The sequence below is a fragment of the Xiphias gladius genome, chromosome 20 (genome assembly GCF_016859285.1).
Source record: "Xiphias gladius isolate SHS-SW01 ecotype Sanya breed wild chromosome 20, ASM1685928v1, whole genome shotgun sequence".
NCBI lineage: Eukaryota > Metazoa > Chordata > Actinopteri > Istiophoriformes > Xiphiidae > Xiphias > Xiphias gladius.
In genome coordinates, this window is record NC_053419.1 from 21,739,921 (window position 1) to 21,763,737 (window position 23,817).

Below are 23,817 nucleotides of genomic sequence, written 5' to 3' on the forward strand. Positions count from 1 at the left end.
CAAGCAGGGGTGGAAAGTAACTAAGTACATTGACTCTAGCACTGGACATAGGTTTAATTTTGACATACATGTTCTGTACTTAAGTTTTTACATCTCCTGCTTCTTTATACTTCAATGGGACATGTACTTTTTGCTCCACTGCATTGATTTGACACCTATAGTTATTAGTTATTAGTTACAGCTTTACAAACTAACATTTTTTTCTTGCTGCAGATGAAACCACCAGGCAGTGTGTAAAACTGTTAAAGGCTGCTGCGTCGCCACCACCTACAACATTAAAATGCTGTGCACCCATTTCTACATCAGTAATAATACTCCAACAACAGGGTTCATTATAGTATAAACACTGAAAGGGGCCATTTCTCTGCAGCCAGTACCGTACTTTTGATACTTCAAATACATTCTGCTGGTAATACTTACGTGCTTTTACTTTGTCCATGCAGGGATGTAACTGTGTACTTTTACAATATGGTTTTGTTACCTCTGCTCCAGTAAAGGACCTATACAACTTTTCCCGACACCTAAGTATATACGTGCAACATATAAGTATAAACTGCCTCCAGCGTGGTTGTTTGTGTCAGGCAGCAGTGTGTACGACGGATCTCAGTGAACATGCTCGGCACCGTTAATTGGTCTCCTGTCGGGGCCGTAGGCAGCCCCCTGGTGGCAGGGCCTCGCTCGCTTTCAGCTGGGGCTCGAACTGTGAGCCACCAGCGTCCCTGTCAAGCCCGCACACTGGGGCTAAAGCGCCCCCCCCCCACCACCACACACGACACCGGTGATCTCCCCCCTGTACGTTAGGCCACGGCCCCCAGCCCCCCCCCCGCGCATACGGGCGGGGGGGGGGGGCTGTCGACCACTCCAGTCCCACCATAAGCTATATCATCGAGCCTTTTTGACAGTGTTTAGGCACATGGAGGCTGTGGGCATCATAAACAGGGGGGGGGGGGGCTGCTTGTTTAGTGTCAGGAAACAACAGCCCCCCAAAGTTCTGACGCTTCCACGTCTGAACCTTTTCTTAGTTGCTTTCTCAGTCTAAAGAGCAAAAGTCTATTTCCAGCAGGTAAGACCCTACAGCAGGAACAGCCTGACTATATATATAAGGGTACTGCTAGAGGACAACTTTGCTTATAGCGAGGCTCTAAAATAATATTTTTTCCATGACACAATCACCCCCCCCACCCACCCCCCCGTCCACTTACCCTGCTTTAAATCCCCATCACGGGCGGTCATTTTATATTCTATTCATTCGTGCTTCGTTCCGTTTCTTTTTTGGTCCATTAATAAGAGATCAGTAACAGGCACGAAGTGCAGCAGTGGTTTGGCTCTAAATGCGTTGACTTAATGATCAAATTTGACTTTTCTTGAGCCGATTTTGTAGTTTTCCCCCTGAAGCATGAAACAACACTTCGTTTCTTTCTTTCTTTTTCTTTTTTCTTTAAAAAAACAAACTGCAGTAAGTTCCTACCTTCCGTGGTCCATTGGGAAATAAAGCACTTTCCTCTGTTGACAGTCCACTCATGTCTTTAAGCCACGATGTTCTGTCCTTCAGTATGAAATCAAAATAATGGGGAATTTAGCCTGAGCCTGCAAAACACCCAATGTGAATACATATGTAACACTATAGCCCGTGGCCGTGTTTATAGCTGCCGTGTAACGTGGGGACCCACAGGTACCGAGCGGCGGGCAGCTGGTTGGATGTCGGCCCCTGAACTTCGCAACCTCCCCGGTTCGGACTGCACCGGCAGGCTCGGTGTCCGTGCGGCCCTAGTGTCCTCGCAGCGCCGGGCGACAGTGGTGGTGGACGGGGTGTGCTGGTGTTTGGACTTGAGTTCAAGTAGCAGCACAATTGGAAAAAAACAAAAAACAAAAAAAACCCCCAATCAATTACAATTAAAAGTCTTGAATTAAGAATCTTACATAAGCAGTGGTGGAAAGTAACTGAGTACATTTACTGAAGTACTCTCATGACTGAGCCCAGTTCTGAGGCACTTCTTCATCACTTGAGTGTTTATGCTGCTTTATTAGGCGACTTAACTTCACTGCATTTCATGGTGAAATATTGTACGCCTGACATCTGTAGTCACTAGTTACTTTGAAGATCTTGCATAAAAAACAATAAAAATAAAACGACCTTCTAAAATATGATGCACCATTATACTGTGGATTAAACTACCAAACAAAAGGTGTTTCAATCACTTCCACTTGTGACATTAAGATGCTGCTCGTTTCATCCGGGTCCATTCTGCAGGACTACTTTTACCCTTGAGAACTCTTTATACATTTTGTTGACCATACTTATGTGCTTTTACCGAAGCAAAACTTTGAATTCAAGACTCGGAGCATTCGCTTTTACAGAGTGACGGCCCATGGCTACTTCTCACTTCAGTAAAAGCTTGGAGAACTTCTTCCACCGCCGCACGCACCTACGAGAAAAACAGCAGCTGCAAAATGCACTCGTGCAGCACCAGGAGTAAGCGTGCTGACATGGCTGGCCATCAACAAGAGATGAGGGGGCGTCTAAATCTAACGGTTGCCATGTTTTACGGGCACTGGGGAGGACCGGGGCAGGCCGTCAGCTGCGTCTGTCCAATAAGGTCTCGAGCCTTCATCGTTCTCTTGATATACCGTGTAATCGGCGTTCAGTGTGTTTCCCCTCAGGTTGTAGATTCAGAGTCTAAAAAGGAGCTGAAATATATTTAGGCGTAGGATGTGATTCATTATACATTAGACATGCAGCCTTACACTTTTTTAGTCATGGCACCAGGCACGGCTCCAAGCATGGCAATGTCAGATGGTCAGTCCGCCGCTTTGCTCCAGACTGAAATATCTCAACAGCTGCTGCATTGATTGCCATGAAATTTTAGAGATACATTCACGCCCCCCCCCCAGGATGAACCGGAATAACTTTGGTGATCTTCTGAATTTTCACGCGAGCGCCACCAACAGCTCCAAATTTCAGTCGGCCCAACCATTTGGCCGCTGACACGACGCCTGAAACACCAATGGCGTTCCCAACCTGCAACTGTTAGCATGCTGACTTTTAGGATGGTGAGCATGGTGAACACTCTAGCTGCTCAAAATCGGCGTGTTAGCATATCGAGGCTGATTAAAGCCGAAGGGGGACTCTCCGTCATTAACCGAGCAGACAGTAGAGCTTGATCCTGAACCTTGATCTTGCACCGTCGTGGTGCATGAACGTGCTGCACACATGTGACTCAGTGAACCGTAACCGGGCAGACAGCTGACCACAACCCACTGTAGCTTCAAAGGATTTCTTTACTCTTATTTTCTGGATTTCTTGTACGAGCGTACTCCTGTTTAAACTCAGAATTCACAGCGACGACTCAGTGGCTTCAAAGAACACGTTCACATTTTTTTTTTTTTTTTTTTACATTCTGCCTTAATACAATACCCACATGACCTACGTACACTGACACAGTTTTTTTTTTTTGTGGCCGCCATTGTCCATAATGGCTGAAAAGATCCCTTTGTAAAGCAGTTACATTGTAAGTGATGTGGGAAAAAAAAGAAAAAAGAAAATCTATTCCAAAGTTTGACAAAGCTAACATGAGGCTTCAGCAGTCTGAGTTAGTCAAATCAAATCAGTCTCTCTCCATGGAGATCAAAGGTCACACTATTGACAGATTCATTTTGCGATCTGGCAACATCAGAGCTGCTGTGTGTGTTCTTTTGGAAACAGCAGTTGACAAAGCTGTCTCCACGCAAGGTCAAATTCCATCAAATTACTATTCACAGTTGAGCGGCATGTCAGAATGAGGGCTGTGAAAGGACTGCTTTGTATTCACGAGATGAACAATTCTTTTATTATTATAGTTTTTATTTAATTTCACAGTTTATCGTGAAATGCTTTTCCGTGAAATATGCACCATTACTATACAAACACAGACGGGGCACTGTGATCGTGTTTGCCCCTTTGTCAGACTGCTATGCAGAGAATCCAGGGGATATTTTCTGGTGCTTTTTCGTTTAATTTCATCTGTTTTTTAATCAGAGGACGGTGTAGGTGTAATAGGTCTGATCATCAAACCAAATATGGAAAAGCCTAAGTGCTCAATTTGAAAGACTCCTACGCAGGCTCGTCGGGTGGCCAGCAGAGGGCATGAGAAGTACAGCAGATCAGAACAGCACACCAGCTCCATACAGCCATTTTTTTTTGTTTGTTTCTTGATCCTTTTTTTCTTTTCTTTTCTTTTCTTTTCTTTTTTTTTTTTTTTTTTTACAACTTGTCAGCAGGTTTTCCTCGTCTGCATGTGTTATCAGAAAATGTTGAGCATTGTGTGAAAAAAGAGGATGCCCAAGTGTTGAGGGAAATAAGAAAACACAACCAAGTGACATAGCTGAAGATTGTCGTGATGAAAAAAAGTGCCCCCCCCCGGGCACCGAAGGCATCGGATTGAGCTCACAACAAAGAAAATAAACATGACGTGCAGATTAAAAAAAACGGTTAAAAAAAGACAGTGAATCATATCGGCCAGTAATCGTACAAGAACTTAGATAATGAGATGACAAATCTTCATAGGAGACGGTAATAAAGTGTAAATAAGACCAGACAGCTGGGTGGTGAATCCAATGAACTTGAAACAAAGCAATCTCTTCTGACTTACAGGCAAATATTTTCCAGTGAGGTGATGAAATGAATGCTCAGTATCAACTGTTGTCTGTTTATCAGATGTATAACTGCGTGAGTGTGAATGTGAATGTAGAGACTCTCGTCTGAAGATGCTGATTGCGCTCTCATCCTGTTTACCGGGAAGCTGGATTTCATTCTCTTCTGCTCAACTTGCAAGATTGTGTAGCTTACCCTGTTATGACATAAGCAGGCCTTTGTTTCCCTAAATCTGAATTATGCACGGCTGAGCTGAATCCGTCTTACTTACACACACACACACACTCACACACACACGGCACAGACTGCTTATGTTACACTTTGATGCATGAGGGAGGCTTTCACACTTGTTTACCTGTGCATGTGTTGGTCCATATATGCATGTGTGCATACATACGTGGGGTCTAAGGTCATGAGGCCGCCACAGACCTTTCACTTGTGCATTAAAAAAAAAAAAAAAACAGTCATCAGTCGGGGCGGTTCAAGGAGAAGTCACAAATGTGCAGTTTGTTGATAAGAGCACCGCAGTTCAAAGATGGCACGTATTCACATCTATTCACACATCCCCAGATGCCCCAAGGTTGCAGGTTTATTGTGTTGCAGTTAGATTGTGGTTATTTGGCTAACTGCACATTCGTTTGGGAATAAGCAGCACACAAGCACAGTATCTGAAATATTAATATGTAACCGAAATATTAAAGGAAGCTCTTTTGCCAAATTTTGTTGCCGTATGTTGTAGAGGTTTCAAAAAATTGTTTTGGTTTCTTTTTTACGATTTAATGCAAATTCCCAAATGCATTTATGTTTTCATGCAGTCACTACAGACAAATTGGCGCATGGCAAACCCTCAAGGTAGCATAGTATTTCAGAATAAGAGCGCTGGTTAGTTTTTGGGGCTCACAGCGGCCACGTGTATTGCACTGCGTGCACTGCACCTAATGGATGCATGTCAATAGAGCGCAACGGGAAACGTACAGTACTCACAGACTGTAGCAAGTCCAGGAACTGTGGGGACAGTTTTTACCCCGGGGTCCACCAGGAGCTTAACTGGACCCTGACTACTGTGACATTTGCAGTTCATGACACTTCATGTGCATTAAGATGCAAAGAACTGTCGGCGTCCGTGAACAAATTTGCGCGTTATTCAACTCTCTGATCCGTTTCATCCACTCATCTGCTTCTCAAATGCAGCAAATCCAATGAAAAGGCCGAACCAACTGAGTTTATCCTGCTGACCCTTCTAGACTGGTGTCTAAAATGATGAAAACCGCATCAGGGAGTCATATTGTTGGACTGGGTGGCATAACACAAGGCCACGACCAATGTGGTTTATTCTGAATCAACCCTCCAGCTGCTGTTGCAGTCTCTGATGAGTGACCCCGTCTCTGGGCAGATCAGTGACACAGTTCAGTGTCTATAAAGCTGAGAGGCTGCTTATAATGTTGATGATAACAACATGGAATGACTTTAAATCAAATTTTGTAGCTCATCAGACATTGAAATATATGGTGAAACGGCATTTTCTTTAAACCTAGGAATCCACTCCATTACAAAGTGATTTTACCGGCCAAGATGATTATTGGAAATTAAAATACTTCGCTAAATTAATTGCTCATTTTGTTCTAGTGGGAACCCGTGAACTTATATACATCTGGTATGAGAATGTCCGAAGGAGAATCATTTGTCAGACTCTACTATCGTTGCTGCTGTTACTAGACGAAAGCACCAATACCATTATGACAAACGACTGCGGCGAGCCCTTCTTAAGACTGAGACTATGAAAGTGATGCCCTGCGGACTGAAACTACTGCACGCATTATCCAAGCTGAAGTGGGGTTAGCTTTCATTTTTGGAACGTGGAATTCTGGGAGTCTGCATGAGATGTCAGACTGTGTCTTTTACTGCACCTATGTGACGTGAAATGGAACCTTTAGTTGTTGGTTTTTTTTTTCACACCCTGAACAAAGAGCCGATGACCCTTTCTCATCCGACGGCTCGACTGAGATCGCCCTCGCAGGCCTCTGCGCGTTTGGCGTGTCAGCGCCGATGGAAGGAGACGGCGCCGGAGCTTGCCAGCAAGCTCGACGCGATACGATCAAACCTGGACCTGCTGGCTGCCTTCCTACGTCTCCCACACTTTACATTAGTGAGAGCATCAAAATGTACAAGCGGGAGACTATCAATAAGGCGTGACAGTTTATCGTGTGATAAGAAATGCAATTTTCTTGTTACTGAAAATATGGAAACAACTTGAAGACTGAAGATTTGAGTTTTCATTAGCATGTAATTTCCACAAAAATGTGAGAGTTGTTTATCAGTGTCGCGGGGAGCAGATACGAGGCAATCTCACAGTCAAGTCACAGCATCTCAGTCACAGTGTTCGGCTCACGACCCTGCAAGGCTGCATTTTCGGAATTTATATCGGCATGTGTGATGCTGTCATCGGTTGTCTTGTTTATTTGTTTCAATTGCAAAATAAACTTTTGACAAGAAAAGAATTTTCATCTGAAAAGTAAAGTTTTTCAGATGATATCTATCAGGTTTTAGTCTAAAAAGGGTCAGATGAAGGACACGTCAAACAGAAAACATCGGTGAAATGTCAGTAGCAGAAAGCTCAAGGCTGTTTCATTCACATTTCATATCCGAGGCGGGGGTCAGATGTAATGTCAACAGGTAGAGGGTAGCTGGGGGGGCAAGAAGCGAGATTTCCAGTCGGTGTAACTGATGAATCAATATTATCTGAGGCATTGTGGGTCTGTTGGTCAGTCCGTCACTTTGGTCCAGACTGAAATATTTGAACGGATTGCCATTAAATGTAGCAGAGACGTGCATGGTCCCTGGAGGATGAATCCCGATGACTTTGGTGATCTCCTGACTTTCACTGATGTTGCAGAATGCCATGCAAAACTTTTCGCTCACGTTAAAACATGTCCAACTGGCAAGGGTGGGGGCGCGTCTTCATGTCACTTCTCGCCGCACCGTGCACATTGGCGCCCACTTGCGTCTTTCCGTCGACTTTATATGCAATGGCGCGTTACCAGAGCGATTGTGCTGAGTGAAGTAAAAGAAGGAAAGCATTTGTAGTATAACCTGAAGATGCCTAATTGAGCACAACCAAACGTAAGTGAAACTCAGGCCATATGGAGGCATTTTTGTCCAAGAGCTGTGACCCATGCAGTTGTGAATCCTTCCTCCTGCAACGGCAAAAGCATATCTGAGAAAAACTCATTTTCTAAAGTGGACGTTAATTATGACAGAGGCCACGCCGCTAAAAGATAACGTACATAACATCCAGAGAGGACACAATGGAGAGCATCTGATTTGATGGAGCCTAATGAAGCTTCATCACCAGCATTTGATGACTTCTGCTATTCAGCCGGACCTCTCAGGGCTAAATGAAAAGCTACAGGATCTCTCTAGTGGCCGGCATCTCCAGCAAATTCACTCCGAAGCCAAATAAAACTCCGTATGCACATTGCATCAAGGAGGCAGGAAATAGCTCAAAATAGAGTAAATACTGAAAAGTGTGTTGTGATTTTAAATACAAAATGTTCCTGATATTTGTCTACTGTGTATAAATCATGCCATAAAAACAGCTATACTTGTAGGAAATATGGTAAATGACATGTGTAACATACCATTAATAAATAAAAGAGAACTATTACAAAGCATTGGTTGGGTTCACCTTTACGTCTCATGCCTCTAACCCGGCGAATGGTGTTTACTAAATGGACTAAATGGGTGTACATTCATATATGCACCAATGTCTGATAAAATGAATTAAACTGAGGATGAAGATGTAGTTTAGTTGCATTTTAGAGATTACATTTTCACTCTGAGCACGGCGAGCAGCAGCCTCTCTCATAAATGACTGGGATCGAGCATCCGTTTGGTCAGAGATTCAGTCCAGAATCCCAGAGTCAGGGGTCGGTTTGAAAACTCTACGTAGGGAGGGTAAAAAAAAAAACCTGATTGGACAATTTCACATATACATATCACTAACATCCACTACAAGGTGTTGGTTTTCCCAGGAGTGTGTGGCCAGAACAGGAGACCTTGATGATGTTTCCTGAAGTATATGTAAGGGAATAATACTTTGTCCTTTGTCCCTCAGACACTCACTGCCTGTAAGGCTTGAAAAGTAGCTCTGAAAAGAGTTGTGAAGGACGGCGGCTGTAGTCGGCCTGGGAAATCCCATCCAATTGCAGCCCGGAGTTAAGGCAAAACAAGCACAAAAAAAAAAAAAAACCACGCAAGACACGCAAACAAACAATAAAACACGTCGAAGCATGTCAAAATGTCTTTCAAAGCACCACTGTTCAGTATGTTCAAGATTTTGATTGAATTTAATTAGTGTTTAATATTGTCTGTGACTAAATGTGTCCCTATTGTTTGTATTTTGCTGAAACCGACAATCGAACAATCCTGCCCACTTCACACGGCGACTGGCAGCGGTGAGAAGGTAGGCAGGAACTGACGTCGTGTCATCATGAACGTCAGGATGACAAGCCAGGATCTCTCAAGCATACCCCCGGTGCACTTTCTCCAAAATGTTCTAGTTGAAATATGCTCCAAAATATATCTTGATGTGGAGAGGCGCTGTCAGAGGAACTTGAATTGTAGCTTTAAGAGTCATGGGATCTGTGGTTAAATACTAACCACGTGCTTCCTCTCAGTTAAAATGGTAATATGCTCAAATATTTCCGTCCCGTACGGTGATAGGCACCTTTTTTAACCAGAGTCTGGACAGAAAATATCATGTCTCAGTTTCTGTCAGGGGGGCCAGTGAGAGAAAAAAAACCCTCTATCCTAGTATTAGGAACCAAAAGGTAGTCTGAGTGAATTTGAGCCAGAACAGGAGCAGAACTTTTTTTGAGCTCTTTGGCTCAGTCCAACTATCCAGCATCAATACAAGGAAGAAACCTTTAAATTAGTTTTTGTATTTAACAGTGGAACAAAAGAGTTCAACTTTAAGTTTTTTTCCGAATGAAGTCATCTTTCCCGCGGGAGCTGCAAGCGGCTGTAGGGGTTGTGAGCAGTTCACACTGTTTCGTACCGAATTAAAACTTTTTTTCAAGCTCCTTTCTGATTTTCCCATTCGCCCTCCAGGTAAATACAAATATTTTAATGGCTTTTCCGAGCTCTGATTTGTTGGGTTCGTACATCCACTGGGACACATAGCTTATCTTGGAGACGCAAACATGTCATTTTGTGCCACTCGCCACCGAGAGCGCGGATTACGCCGGGGCCCAATTTCTGCATTTGAATGGACTGACCTTTTCAGCAGCCTGAGGCACCTGCAGACCTCGGGGACTGAGCTCAGACAGGAGGAAGACGAGCACTCTGTGTCCTTGACTCTCAGAAAAGTATATCACTCATTTAATTTGAATTTTAATGAGTTTTTCATGCCAGTAAACAAGCAGATTATGTTTTACAAATGCTGAAATGTCGTTTCAAAAGGAGAACCAGATGTTTGACAGAAACACAATTACAACATCTCTTCCGCATGATGAGAAATATTGCGCTTTATTGTTTTTATTTGTCATGGTCCTGTTGTGTGAAACACGTTATTATTCACATTTCATATTAACCTCTCCCGGATAAAAAAAAAAAAAAAAAAGCATGAGTGCATTTTTCAGAAACTGCGCCATGTTTGTTCGGTGTTCTCCCGGGTTTCACTGGAGTTCTCTCACCCCCCCGAAAATGAGCCAGACTACAGCACTCATGGTTTCCGGGGTCTGTTCGGACCACGTCACACGAGGCAGGCGCGAGAGCAGCTCAGTGAATGTGCCGCGGGCGGGAAGTGAACGCTGTATGAATCGCAGCACGTTGTTGCGTGAGTTGGACGTCGCTGTTGTGTGAATAGAAACTTCTCACCATCCAGTTTTACTATCAGACAACTGGGACAACTGACCTGAACCCAATCACACACACACACACACACACACACACACACTTCACTCTCCATGTCCATCCCACGTGTACATGCGTCTCCCCTGCTCTCCTCACATCTACATGGATTCACTCCAGCTGCTCCAGCTTCCTCCCACGGCCCACTGCCTGCAGATGAATTGGAAACTCTACATTACCTATAGGTGTGAGTGTGCTTGTGTTTTGTGTTGTTTTCTCTCTCCTTGAGTTTTTGCCTCCCCGTGTGTATGCATAGTCCGTCCGCTCTCTAGATCACCGTGGCAGCGAGGCTGTCGTATGGCTCGGGAAACCTGGAAGTTGCGCGCCCTCTGCCTTGATCCATATTCTTCCGATGCGTTTGCAATCGGTCTACCTGATATCGTTATTCTGTTTCTCCATCATGTACCTCCACGGTTGTTGTTTCTGTCTACTCTGTACCCACTGAGAACGCTCCTCTGTGCATTCTCGAGGTTTCCTCCTTTTTCCCCTTTTAAAGCTCTAATTACAGAGGGTGTCATATGTTGTACATATTGCGAATATATCAAGCAGAATTTGCATCTCACTTTCAGTATATTACCTAATTGTACTGCCTTCTGTACCTGCTTCTCATTTGTACCTGTTGTCTTTCTGTCTTTATTGTGGAGACTGCAGCCCTGAGGAATTGCAGTTTCATTCCACTGGGACCTTCGCACTGTATATACGTGTATGGAGAGAAACGACAATAAATTCTAACCTGACCTTTAACCCCCGTTGGCCATTGTTCTAATTATAAAAATTTTGACAGAGGAGTAAAAATACTTCCTGTTGTAATTATGGCCCCATGATGGAGGGCCGTAATGCGACTATGTGCCGTCAAGTGATGAATTTACACGAAGCCAATTTTCTCTATAAATCCTTTGATCACGGGATCACTATACAATAAATTCCCTGTTTACTGAATAAAATGTAGTTTAAGCTGCACAGTTCATCGCTGTAGGTCCATTGAGTAGCCGCTCTGAAGTTCTTCATGGCATCACATGATCTTCATCAGCAGATGAGGTTCTCCCAGTCGTCGTGTTACTGTAGATATTTAATTCTCATACAAAAGACCATTGCTGTTATCAGCATTTTGCCACATTAAACTGCAGTAAGTGGCTGCTTTGCCTCGATGCCACCTTCGCAGACGGTGACCTGTGAAATTTAGATTCAACTAAACCATACGGTGACTCGTGAAAAGGGGGCCAGGCGGCCCAACCGATGTCAAGCAGGAGTACTGAAATTATATTGCTCTGCTGGATTCAGTCAATAACCTGTCAACCAGTCGGAAAAGTGGCAGGTGGGAATCAAAATTCTGTGCAGTGACATTCAGATGAATGTACATTATGGATCAGTTGTTTTGTGATTAGCTCTGTGGCAGGACTGCAGCTGCTGCCTGAGACGGTCGGAGGGAAGAAAACCTCGGATTTTTGTGTGTTGTTTGAGCCTCTTTTGGCGTCAGCTTCCCACCTCTCCTTCTCTGTCTGTCTCTGTCTCTGTCTCTCAACTTGTCCATCCTTGCTCTCGTCACAACCACGCAATCGGTTGGGTAAGGGAGGGAGGGAGGTGTGTGTGTGTGTGCGTGTGTGTGTGTGTGCGTGTGGGGTCCACGGTGGGCGACTGCGACCGTGTCAGCTGGTCGTTGCCGAACTGGGTCCTATAAAAAGCGGCGCCGGGGGCAGAGCAGCTCAGACTCTCTCCGCCCAGGTGCGCTTTCTAGACAGAGATGCGCGTTATGGAGCGCACGTTCCGAGAGCAGCTCTTCTTCCTGGTGTTGTGTCTGTCTGTCCTCAAGGGAGACTCCAGATATATTGAGGTAAGCGTCGGGACACACCTTCACATTCTTTGAATTGGTTGTTATTCGCTCATTGTAAGATTCACAGTTGTAAGTTCCTGTTAAACTTTGCACACACACACACACACACATTTTTTTTTTTCCTGCAGAACAACGAGATCTCAAAAGATGAATTATATTCATTTTTCAACTCGGAACTCAGGAGAGAAACACCCGAGCAGTTGATGTATCGTCGACCTTTACGTAAGTCATCTGAAATCTGCAGCCTATATCTTGCAATGACACACGATTGTTGTACAGTTCTTATGTGTATATGAGAGATATAAAGACTAACTTGCACGTATCTATCTCTCACCTACACTATCTTTAATCCAAATAAAATAATAGAAGGAAAAGAGAGACTCTTTCTCAGTTACAGCTGTTTCCAAGTTCTATAAGCTTTACTGACAGAACATGTGAAATTCATTGATTTAGATACATTAGAGAAAGAACAAGTGGATAAAGTAAGAAGGGAAAATAAAGGAAAAAATACAGTAAAATCTATTAATATCATTAAAATTATTAACGAAACTAAATCAAAATACATCTTATTCACACTGTTCTCTAGTGGTTATGTTTATGATTTGTACGCAGTCTGGTTGAACCAGTACATTCACACGTGAATCCATGTCTGTCTCCCAGTTTGCCTGGACATGGTCGCAGTGGAGGGTCAGTTCACCTTCACAGCGGAGCATCCTCAGCTCAGCTGTGCGGCTTTCCTCATGGCAGAGCCCACTGAAGTGATCAGTGTGGATTATGACAAGGTGGACATCGACTGCAGGGGAGGGGACTTCATCACGGTAAACTACCGGCCTCTGACACTAAACTCCCTTTTTCTTCCTCTGATAAAAAAATAAATAAATCAAAACTTCACCAGGTGTTAAAAGGAGGAAGCCGACATAGCAGTGATGTTTTATCTAAGTACATTCGACTTTAATTGTAAAATCCTTAACTCATGTTGCATGGAAGCTTCTTAGGTCTATTATATAACTCTGTATATGTTTAGTAATCACCGGTGATGAAATGTGAGTTTAGTTTTTGTTTTTCTGGTTCAGCCTGTGCTTGTTTTCATGCCGCCAAACACTGGGGTCGGTTAACTTGCCCGACTAAGCTTGGGGACACTTCCCGATTAGACAAAAAGCTCCTTTAACATAAGGCACTCGGATACAAACCTGCTTACTTAAGGCGACCTGCCCTGAAATCCCTCCTCCACGGTTGCATGCTGATGCTCTCTACGTGCCGAACATATCATGATGGTCTAAACCTAGAGTTCAGTGTCTCTCCCACAGAGCAGGATCAACCATAACTACTCATTAAATACAAATATCAACTCGAGTCAAGTTGTTGTCATTTGCACCTGTACAATGAAACTCTTCCTTCGCCGTTCCACTCTGGATGCTGTCTTATCAATGCGGGAGCGGGAGGTACACAATGTAACAAAGCGTGTCCCGTGAAGGTGTTTGACGGCTGGGTGATGAAAGGAGAGAAGTTCCCCAGCTCCCAGGATCACCCACTGCCTCTGTACGAGCGCTATGTGGATTACTGCGACTCGGGATCACCGAGGAGAGGCGTGCGCTCCTCTCAGAACGTGGCCATGGTCTTCTTCCGCATTCACAGCGCTGGCAGCAGCTTCACTCTGACAGTCAGGAAACACATCAACCCCTTCCGTAAGTAGACTGTCGTCATAATCCTAAATAAAGCCTAAGATGAATACATGCACAGCGATGGAGCCATTTCAGATTTCGGTCCATCTGTGTGAGTCTGTGGAGATAATTCAAGCCCGGCAAGGTGCTTTGGTCATCGAGCGCATCAACGCTGTGTTTCGGGATCTGGACCGGGACCACACTGCGAATGCTGTCCTACAGTAACATGTAAGGAAAGGGCAAAACCTAAGTGCCAAAAACGTATCCCAAATTGGTTGATTTTTCTACTAAACCTGTGCAATGATTTTTCAAAATGATCATAACTTTTTATTCCTACTTTAAAGTTGCAATGCCGGACTTGAATTCTGTAAAAAGCTAAAACTCTGATCATCAGAAATAAAACTACAACAACATAGATATGAACAAAGTGAACAAAGCGTCACTCTTTTGCACATAAATTATTCCCGTGTGTGTGCCCATCTGCGTGGCTACGTGCATGTTCTTGTGCCTCTACTTGAGCACCCGTCAAACAGATCATGTTCGTAACCTCCCTCCCCGTCTGTCTGCAGCCTGTAATGTCATGTCCCAGTCACCAGAGGGCAGTTACACAATGGTGATCCCGCAGCAGCACAGAAACTGCAGCTTCTCCATCATATATCCAGTGGAGATCGACATCTCAGAGTTCAGCCTGGGACACTACAGCAACTTCCCCAAGGTGAGCAAAATCATTAAACACTGATTTCTGCGTCGTAGTATCTGTTTTGATATTACCTTAGTGCTCTTGATTCTTCCCCCCACCGTCTCAAGGTTTTTGCCACCACTCCCACACAGTGGAGAAGAATAGAAGTTTCGGATCAGGATGCTCAAAGCAGGAAAAAATGACATGAGGCAAACACAGCAGTAACGTGTCTTTAGAGGAAAAAATGCCCCAGATACATACTAACATCCACTTTCAGTAAAAAGTAATTTTTGCATTGGAAACGATTGTGATTTGATTGAACTGACCCTTCAAAAACCCCTAATGTTAAGTACAGTTCTAACAAGAGATTTGCCTCAAGGTCCATTGTTTGACGGGATACTGTTGTATTTATATGCTTTACCCTCATCTTATACCTGCGTGCTGATATTATTATATCTATTATTATTATAGTTTTAACTCACCACATTCTTTTGCAAAAAATTATAATTCTATTTTATTATTTAGAAAGGCATGAGTAAACGAAACAGAGACAAGTCTTCATACCTTTACGACGAAACAGGTCCAAAATCAACATTTTATATCAACAATCAACAGTGTGAAATGTGAAAAGTTGCTCACACTGACCAACCCCCAGTGAACTATGGCCCAACTCTGCAGTTCCCCTCAGCTCTACGGAGCATTTTATCATCTTTTAGCTCATTGTTTTGGTTTTACAGCCATACCGTTCTGGTTCACTCTCACTTGCTTTCTGTTTCCAGCTGCAGCAGGCAGCTGTTTTCAGTGGAAAAGTTCTGATAAACCCACTGCACACTACCTGTTCAGCACCAAACTGTAGACAGGCAGTTAGCTTGTGAACACAGCGGAGCATTTGGGAGCTAAGGAGCAAGATATTATACCTCAGGAGTTGGTGGAGACCAAAAATAGAGCTAAAAGAGTGAATATTTGACTTACATTAAATTCAATAGGTAACTGTTTGCAATTTGCCACATCAACTTAAAATCTGATAATATGTCAGTGTTGTGTTTAAAAGCCTTTTCCTGAAGCTCCCGAGTGGCCTTGAAATCAGATAAAGCAGATTCAATGTTAGGGAAAAATTGTTGGCATTGTTGAGTTGAAGAGGTTGAAGAGGAACATCAGAGGACATGAACTGCGGTCTCCGGTCTCAAATTCAGGTGCTCGTTACGCTCAACCTTCCTTCTCGCTCATATGACTTTTTACGGTCTTCTGATGACATAGAGTTACTTCTCTGGAGAGCACAGTGGCTATCCACACGAGTGCGCGAGGCTGCCTTGTCAAGAAAGTGTAAAGATGGGTTTGTTTTGATCAGAGGAAAATTAAAACAAAGGGGGAATAATATGATGTCGCTTAAACAGACAAAATGATATATTTAGAGACTCGAGTGCCACTGGATACAAACACAAAAATGCATTGAATGTTTTTACCATACTCTTTGGGACATACTGACTCTATCTAATTTGGTCTTGAAAAAAATGTCTTTTATTGACAGGATTGTCATTATTTCATTATGGATATACTGAATTTTCATTGTGTTCACCTGTATTTTTCTGCATAGCTCTCAGATCCTGGCACAGTTAAATTCTACCCACTTAATTCACTGTGATAAACTGAATGTCACTCCACTCACCCCTTTCAAAGTATACTATATTCCACGTGTTAAAAAGCCATTTGCGGGTCCCCACAGAGGTCCATGCCGGGATGTGCAGAATCTGGAGATTTTGTGCAGTTGCTGGGAGGAAATGCCATTGACACGTCGAAGCTGCTGCCCGTCACAGACCTCTGCATTTCCTTCACTGGTCCCAGTGAGTACACATGATCTCCTTCCCTCCTTGCTCTTCACGCAAAACCGCTGGTTGAACTAAGACCTGCCACTTCTCTACATCCTCCCGCAGCTCACATGAAGATTGGTTGTGATAACACAGTGGTGAGGATGGTGTCCAGCGGGAGGTTTGTCAACCGAGTGTCTTTCAGCTACCGGCTACTGGACAGCCAGGAACTTCAGACGATCAAACTCAACAATGTGGAAGATTTCTGCTTCAACAACTGATCCCAACAGGACAATAAAAGTGACAAATGTATCATTTGACTGCAAACATTTTTAAAATTATTTTATTAAAAGCAACAGATCCACCTGGTCAGTCCCTCTGATTAGACAAAATCTCTTAAATCCAAAGACACATACATAAAAGTGTATGAAAAATGAGATATATACAGTCACAGCGATATTATGATATTCCAACTCCAAAATTCACTGGACTTTCCATTTCTTTCTTTCTTTTCTTCATCTTCTTTCTTGTTGTTGCTACATAAAACATAACGAAGTGTCCTTTTTTTGTTTGGTGGAACTGCAACAGTTTTTATTTTTGCTTTGTGTACAATATGTGTATTTATTAAGATGATACTGTTATTACATCATGTATGGGTTCATGGTCAACATTCTTGAAAAGGAATGGTGCTAAAATGAATGTTTCCTTCTAATTATTTTGCTGAATGATACACGATGAGTTGAGCCATTTCCTTGCCCCAGATGAGATAAAGGGTAATAGGTCAAGTGTTAATAAATCAATAAATAAATACAACTACTCATTGCCATTATGCAGTTAAATTTGTATAAAATCTTTTTGTAATAAAATTATTCTGCATGACAAAGCACTCAGCTGTGGTTTTATTCTTATTTCAGCTGTGCCGAAATGTGCTGCCCGTTTTCATTTGTACCGCAGTGTAAAACAAAGCTGTACACTGCAGCACTTCACTCGCAAACACGTTAAAACCGATACACGCAACAAACAAACACATAAACGAGACTTCCCACAAGGATACAGTTCAGCACAGTCCTTGTCGCAAGAGCAAACACAGTCAGAATGTGTTTTTACAAACAATGTAGAGTTACAAAAGTACAAATGATTACATTCAAGTATCTCCAGGTCAAAAAAAATCTACAAAAAGCGTTATGTTCCTGCGATGGACATGAATTTAATGCTGCGTTGTATCAAAATGTAAAAGACAGCTCAACAGACCACTGGCCAATTAAAATAAACCTACATTTATGTTACATCCTCATTTAATTTTGTGGTCTGCTCTGTTTGTCAGACAAATGCACGTGCATTCTTTCTGCATATTTTCTTTAAATCTGTATTTATACACAGGATATTCACCACTCTCCTTGCTCAGGAAATTCCTGCTGTTGAACTGTTCCTGTCTGTTCTGCTCACTGCTCCATTAAATTGCTTTCAATTCATTAGTTTCAGTGGAGGAACACATATGGGAGGTATTTATCGCTCCACTTTTTCCCAGACAGCACCGTTTTTGTTTGTTCAACAGTTAATTGAAATGGGGCCATTTATTGCTGTTGTTAATGAACTTTAAAGGCCAATTCTGCGCTAATTTTGAAATGTTTGAGGGACAGCCACTCTCTTTATAATGGCTGCTGTCTGTGTTATCAGTCAGTCCGTGATGGATTAGCTAGCGTGCATGTTTGCCTCCTGGGTGCATTTTCAATCATTTCTGATACCAATAATCAAAACATTCAGTTGAATTAGAGTTCTACGCAGTAGATGAAATATAAATTTTCTTTTGCACTCAGGGGATGGCAGTTTTGGTCTATCAGCCAGTCTGGCCACCACGTGGTCCACCCCCTTTGATTCAGCCTGAAACATCGCAACAGTGCCACGAAATTTGGTACGGACATTGACGGTCCCCACATGACGGCTTCCATGGTTCCCAGATGATGTGTCCAAATGATTTTGGAGGTCTGATGGCATCACCAGGAAGTTGACATTTGTGATTGGGTGAGAAATATCATGAGGTATTTGTATCCGATACTTTGGTTTATGACCAAATACCTGCAGAACCAATGGCATTTCCGTCAGCCTCACCTGTAGGACTACGTTGTTTGGTGCCGATTAACAAATGCTAGCATAGTAACGCTCTAAGCTTGGATGAGGAACTTCGTAAGAATGATACCAACTGAACATCAGCATTTTAGCATGCTGACATTTTTCTCAGCACAGCCTCACAGAGGCTGCAAGCTTGGCTGTAATAATGGAAACATAGCCAATGCACAGCTGACGTCATGTGTGGCAGTTCTTTTTTTTCAACCTGGAAAATATTGGCAGTCATAGGTTCTGGTTTTTAAGTTTGTTTCTTGAAACACTGTTACTCACCTGATGCACAACATGGAGATAATCCCAGATTAGTTCTAGTTGTCATTATCCCCACCTGCTGCGCTGCTCTGCTACCTGCAGCACCTGCATTTTCAAACAAACAGCAGACGCTTGCTCATCACCACCGCTATTACTGCAGTTACCTGCAATAATACTGAATATTAACAAGCATCCGTTTACTACTAAATTTCATTACATTTCAGCTGTTCTGTATTGTTTATAAGAGGCATGTGCTGTAGGATGAACCAGGTGAATTGGTAAACAAAACACGATGCCATTAAGGCTGTTAGCTTAGCATATGCCACTTCGTCATCTCCTCAGATTTGGAATGATGACGCTTTCTTTGACGACTATCTCTGATATAAATAATTTTAAAAAACCCTCACTGTCACTATAGAGACAGCAGCAGGTGATATCTCCGAAAATAATGGCTTGAATGGCACAAACCGATGGGGCGACCAGCGATTAAAGGCCCGGAGGTGTACTATCATTGACAGACACCTGCGGCCGCGGCTGGTGATGAATGAGCGCGTGATGACGACGTGTGTGTGTACACGTATCTGTGTGTGTATACATGTTTTAGTGATAAGCACCTCTAGTGGTCTTTCACTAATTTGAACTTGAATAGAAGAGGAGAAGAAATTCTGGGTGCAAAGCAGCTGTGCAGCTGTCTAAAGGGACAGTTCTTTCATTTTTTTAAATGCTGTAATTCATTCTGGGATAAGGCTAGCATTATTACACCACTGCATTACACTATATTGTCCCTATTGTCATCAAATCCCATGAAAAAAACAAAACCAACAATGCATTAGTCTTTCTCTTAATATGTTCCAATTTAACCAGTTTGTTTGTGACTCTCAGGTGGACGCCCATTTATTCCCACTGAAGATTAAAATCTCTAAAAACATGGTCATGAATATATACTTTGATTTTTAAAAAAGGCTAAATAACTTCCTGAAAACGTTGGGCACTGTAGTTTTTACCAAATGTTACTCTAACAAGAGTAAATAGTGAATTTGTTGGGGACTATTTTCAATGGTGGATTAATCCACAGTTGGTGCGCTGGGGGATGTTAACAGCAGCAGGGCTGTGTATGTTGGATTGAGTCAAACAAAGCTACCATGCTGATGTGTATCCTGATGAAGGAACATGTCACCCAGTGCACCAGTGGGGCTCACTGGTGTGTTTTAACAGTTTTTGGAACACATTGGAGCTCAGTGGCGGAATATGCTATTAACAGGACCTTGGATACACACACGATGCTTGTTAGTAGGATCAGTTCATTTATATTGGATTTGTTGACAATAACAAAAATATATAATATCATCAAACTTGTTCTGTAAAAGATTTCTGAAAATGTTGTTTCTATTTGACACTATGCATCATGTCTTCAGCTGATTTCTATTGAACAGTATATAATACATATGAAGACTCTTTTCCCCTTTGTGTGTTCTATTTTCTGAACGTACATTATGTTTCTATTATAGGCTTAAATCTGTTGCACAGTGTTACTGTCTCAGACAGCTCCCTATGTGTTCCCTCTGTGCCCAGTGATGAGATTAATGAACAACCCTGATGGCGGATTCAATCCATGAAATAAGTAAACTAAGGTAACGTGGCTTAAAGATTATTTTATATTGACTATTATATACAGTACAGTATATAGAGTATACCGTATGTCTTCTATACACCGTCAGCAGACACCAAGCTGTGCTGCAGCCACATTGCATTCTTTTATACTATGAAACAGGTGATGTTTTTTTAGGAAGTGCGTGGTGGACTGACAGGTTGATTGTAACGATGACGGTTCTATTGAACTCCTCTGTTACTCTCCAGATGGAGAAAGTCAAGCATGACCTTTGAATCTGGCCTGTCTGAGAGGGAAAATTATCAATAATTTGTCAATCACTCAGCAGGGGCTTAGAGCAGACACAGACGCTCAATATTCTGAGTGCAGTGCCTCTCAAAACATCACACTTCCACATTCATGAAACAATATGTAAGCAGCAATATTTGTTGCTTTACCGATACACTGTGCTGTCTGTATGTTTAATTAAAACATTTCTTAATATGCTATTTTTGCAGATTAAGAAAAAGATGCTCAACTTTTAGTCATGCCAGCGGCATGACTGTAAGCTTCAGGCAACGCAGTCCAAAGGGCAAGACTGGTAGAGAGGTCAAAACGAAGGCAGTAGGTCGAAACGAAGGCAGAGGTGACTCAAACAGGAAGCAGAAACAGGTTACGGGCAGGATGGCAAGAGTGTCCTGACAAGCTTGATACTGAGCAACGTGGGCAGTCAGGTGCGGCAATGAGCCACCATAAATGCTGACAAGTCCGATAGGATAATGTGTCATGGCAAAAGGTGTGTAGGTGAGCAAGTGGGCGGGGTAGATCAGGTGATCAGGGGTTACTGCAGGGCAGGTGTAAGCGGGAGTCAGGTGACCGGACAGGTAGGAAAGTCCGAGGGCGTGTAGTGGGTAGAGCAATGGCAGTGACTGAAGGAAGGGACACAGAGGCCCAATGAACATAACGGGACTGAAGCAGTCACTATAACAATGTCTGTCGGTAAGTCGGTGGGCTCGCTGGTCGGTCCACCACTTTGGTCCACACCAAAATATCCCCACAAATATTGGATGGATTGCCATTAATTCTTTTTTTACAGACATTCATCTGATGTCCGTATAAATGAAGGATCCCACTGACTTTGGTCATCCCCAGACTCTCTTTTTCGACTTTTAACGAAACTATGGGATGGATTTCCATGTAATCTTGTATAGACATTCCTGTTCCCCTCAGGTAGCAGGGGTGTCTATTTTTATGCCTTTTTTTTTCAACATATGCTATAATTTTACCAAACTGTGCGTTATCTGTAAAGTAAGGTCAAGGTCAAGTGAAGGAGTGTAAAACATTTCAGGCCATAAATTATTTGTGTAAAAATTCATTCTTATATTGTTTGTGCCCAAATGTGAGTAATTTTAGTATGATTCATAAATATTCCCAAATTCGCTTCATTTGCAGCAGCAAACATACAGTGAACATCATACGTGCGAGTATGGTATGAATCACAGGAGACATTATAAGTGAAGCAAAGCCCACCTGAGCAGTTTTTTCCAGTGTGAGAGACCGATCAGGCGGTACGATGCCCAACAGGGGGCTGCAGGACGGCATTCTTCACTGGTGTCTCGTCGTCATCCCCCGAGGGATGACCACACCGTCTTCCAGGGTGGAGCGAGCTGCTGTGGAAAATCTGTCTTCCTCACGTGCTGTGTTTCATAATAGCATCATGCTCCGTGTGCTAATGAACGGCAGAAAAGGTGTTCAGAAATATAATGATAACTCATGTGACATCTCGCATCTCGCACTTTGTTGACGAATAGAAAATAAACTGCAGAAGGGCAGAATGGAAACAGAAAAACTCCATTTTAAAGGCCCCATACTAAATAAATAGATTTAAAAAATTCAACTCTTCATTCAGAACACATCGTTTCACCATCGGTCATTCATTCATTCATGTTGTTGTGTGCGTTGATACTTTATATACTATAAATCTTATTAAATTAAAAAAAATCACATTTGAAGTGTGTTCTAAATGTTCTCTGTTTGATTTTGTACTCAACTAAAGTAAAAGTTTCTTAAGACTTCTGTGGGCTGACTAACGGACTCATGGTACATACACTACCTTTCTGGCACTCAGGACCACCAGAGCGCTTTACACTAGATGCCACACACACACACACACACACCACACACACACACCACATTTTTCTATACAAACAGCTTACACACACACACACACACATCACACCGATGACAGTAAAAGGTAGTACAATTAAACAAACTATATATAACTTGACTACATGTAGCACATGATCTTGATCTATTTTTTGACCATGTTATTTATAATTATAGTTTAAAGTATTAGTTATATATTTTTTTTTTTTATATAGACATACATGATATATAAATACTAAATTTTTAAACTATTCTTATTCTATATATATATATAATATATATATATATCAACAAGTATTTATACTATATTAAATGCATATTAATCATTTTCAGAAAGATAGATACTAGGACCATAATTAAGTGCAATTCAGTATACTTACTTTCTTTGCTATAGGGGTATGTTACCATTTCCCGCAATAGAGACCGTGTTCTCCGATTTTGTTCAATAAATGTGTCCAAATCCTGTCAATAATGTGTCCCATTGCAAGTGTCCTCTAAACAGCTTTCTAATTATTCCTCAGCGAGGTCCTGGATGTTAAGATCCCTGCCGGGCCAACAACGGTTTACAAATCCTTCACTTCTGCCTGCACCCACGGCTAACTTAAGAAGGTCGTCCCTTCCTAAGACAACCGACTCCCTTCTTCTCGAGATTCCTTCACTACTGAGTAGTAAAGTCTCTTTTTTCAGGATACTGGTCCTTTTTCCATTGTTTGTATGTAGGTTCTAATCCTTGTATCTTATCGCGCCCAGGTATTTGAAGCTTAAGTCTAAAGGGATGTGGATATTAAATGTTAAAAACAACATCTTTTCTCAATGTTTCATATCAGCTTTTACACTGATTCATCCATTTATTGTCATCTTTCTCACTGGATTGTATTTCTTTTTTATATCCTTGTAAGGTTTTTATTTTATTTGCTGTGTCTGATTTTCACCTTGTCTATCTTTATCACTTCCTTTCTTCTGTATTATTATTATTATTGTTATTTACTGGTGGAGCAAGGTGCTTTTTTTCCAATTTTCACTCTCCTCATCCTCAGATGAGGCTGTATATAAGCTAATAAAACGCTCAAACCGTTACACACAGACACAGGTCACGCCTAATGACGGGTTATGACACAGACAGTGACGCACAAAGTGACGAAACGAGGGAAAAGACAGCATGTGGGAGATA

At 42.4% G+C, this 23,817-nt stretch overlaps 1 protein-coding gene across 1 annotated transcript; it reads left to right on the plus strand.

Moving 5' to 3' along the window:
• Positions 1 to 12,281: 12,281 nt before the first annotated feature.
• LOC120806585 (corticotropin releasing hormone binding protein) lies at positions 12,282 to 16,828 on the plus strand. Its single transcript, XM_040157896.1, has 7 exons — positions 12,282 to 12,371; positions 12,500 to 12,593; positions 13,032 to 13,189; positions 13,846 to 14,056; positions 14,602 to 14,747; positions 16,435 to 16,552; positions 16,643 to 16,828. The coding sequence occupies exons 1-7, from the start codon at positions 12,282 to 12,284 to the stop codon at positions 16,795 to 16,797; spliced, it is 972 nt and encodes a 323-aa protein (XP_040013830.1). The 3' UTR covers positions 16,798 to 16,828.
• Positions 16,829 to 23,817: the final 6,989 nt, after the last annotated feature.

Bases quoted from the DNA above. Each gene is read 5' to 3' on its own strand.
- LOC120806585 (XM_040157896.1), top strand. From the start codon at position 12,282: ATGCGCGTTATGGAGCGCACGTTCCGAGAGCAGCTCTTCTTCCTGGTG. The intron at 14,057-14,601 runs GTAAGTAGACTG...GTCTGTCTGCAG, and splicing joins GAAACACATCAACCCCTTCC to CCTGTAATGTCATGTCCCAG. The intron at 16,553-16,642 runs GTGAGTACACAT...ATCCTCCCGCAG, and splicing joins CATTTCCTTCACTGGTCCCA to CTCACATGAAGATTGGTTGT.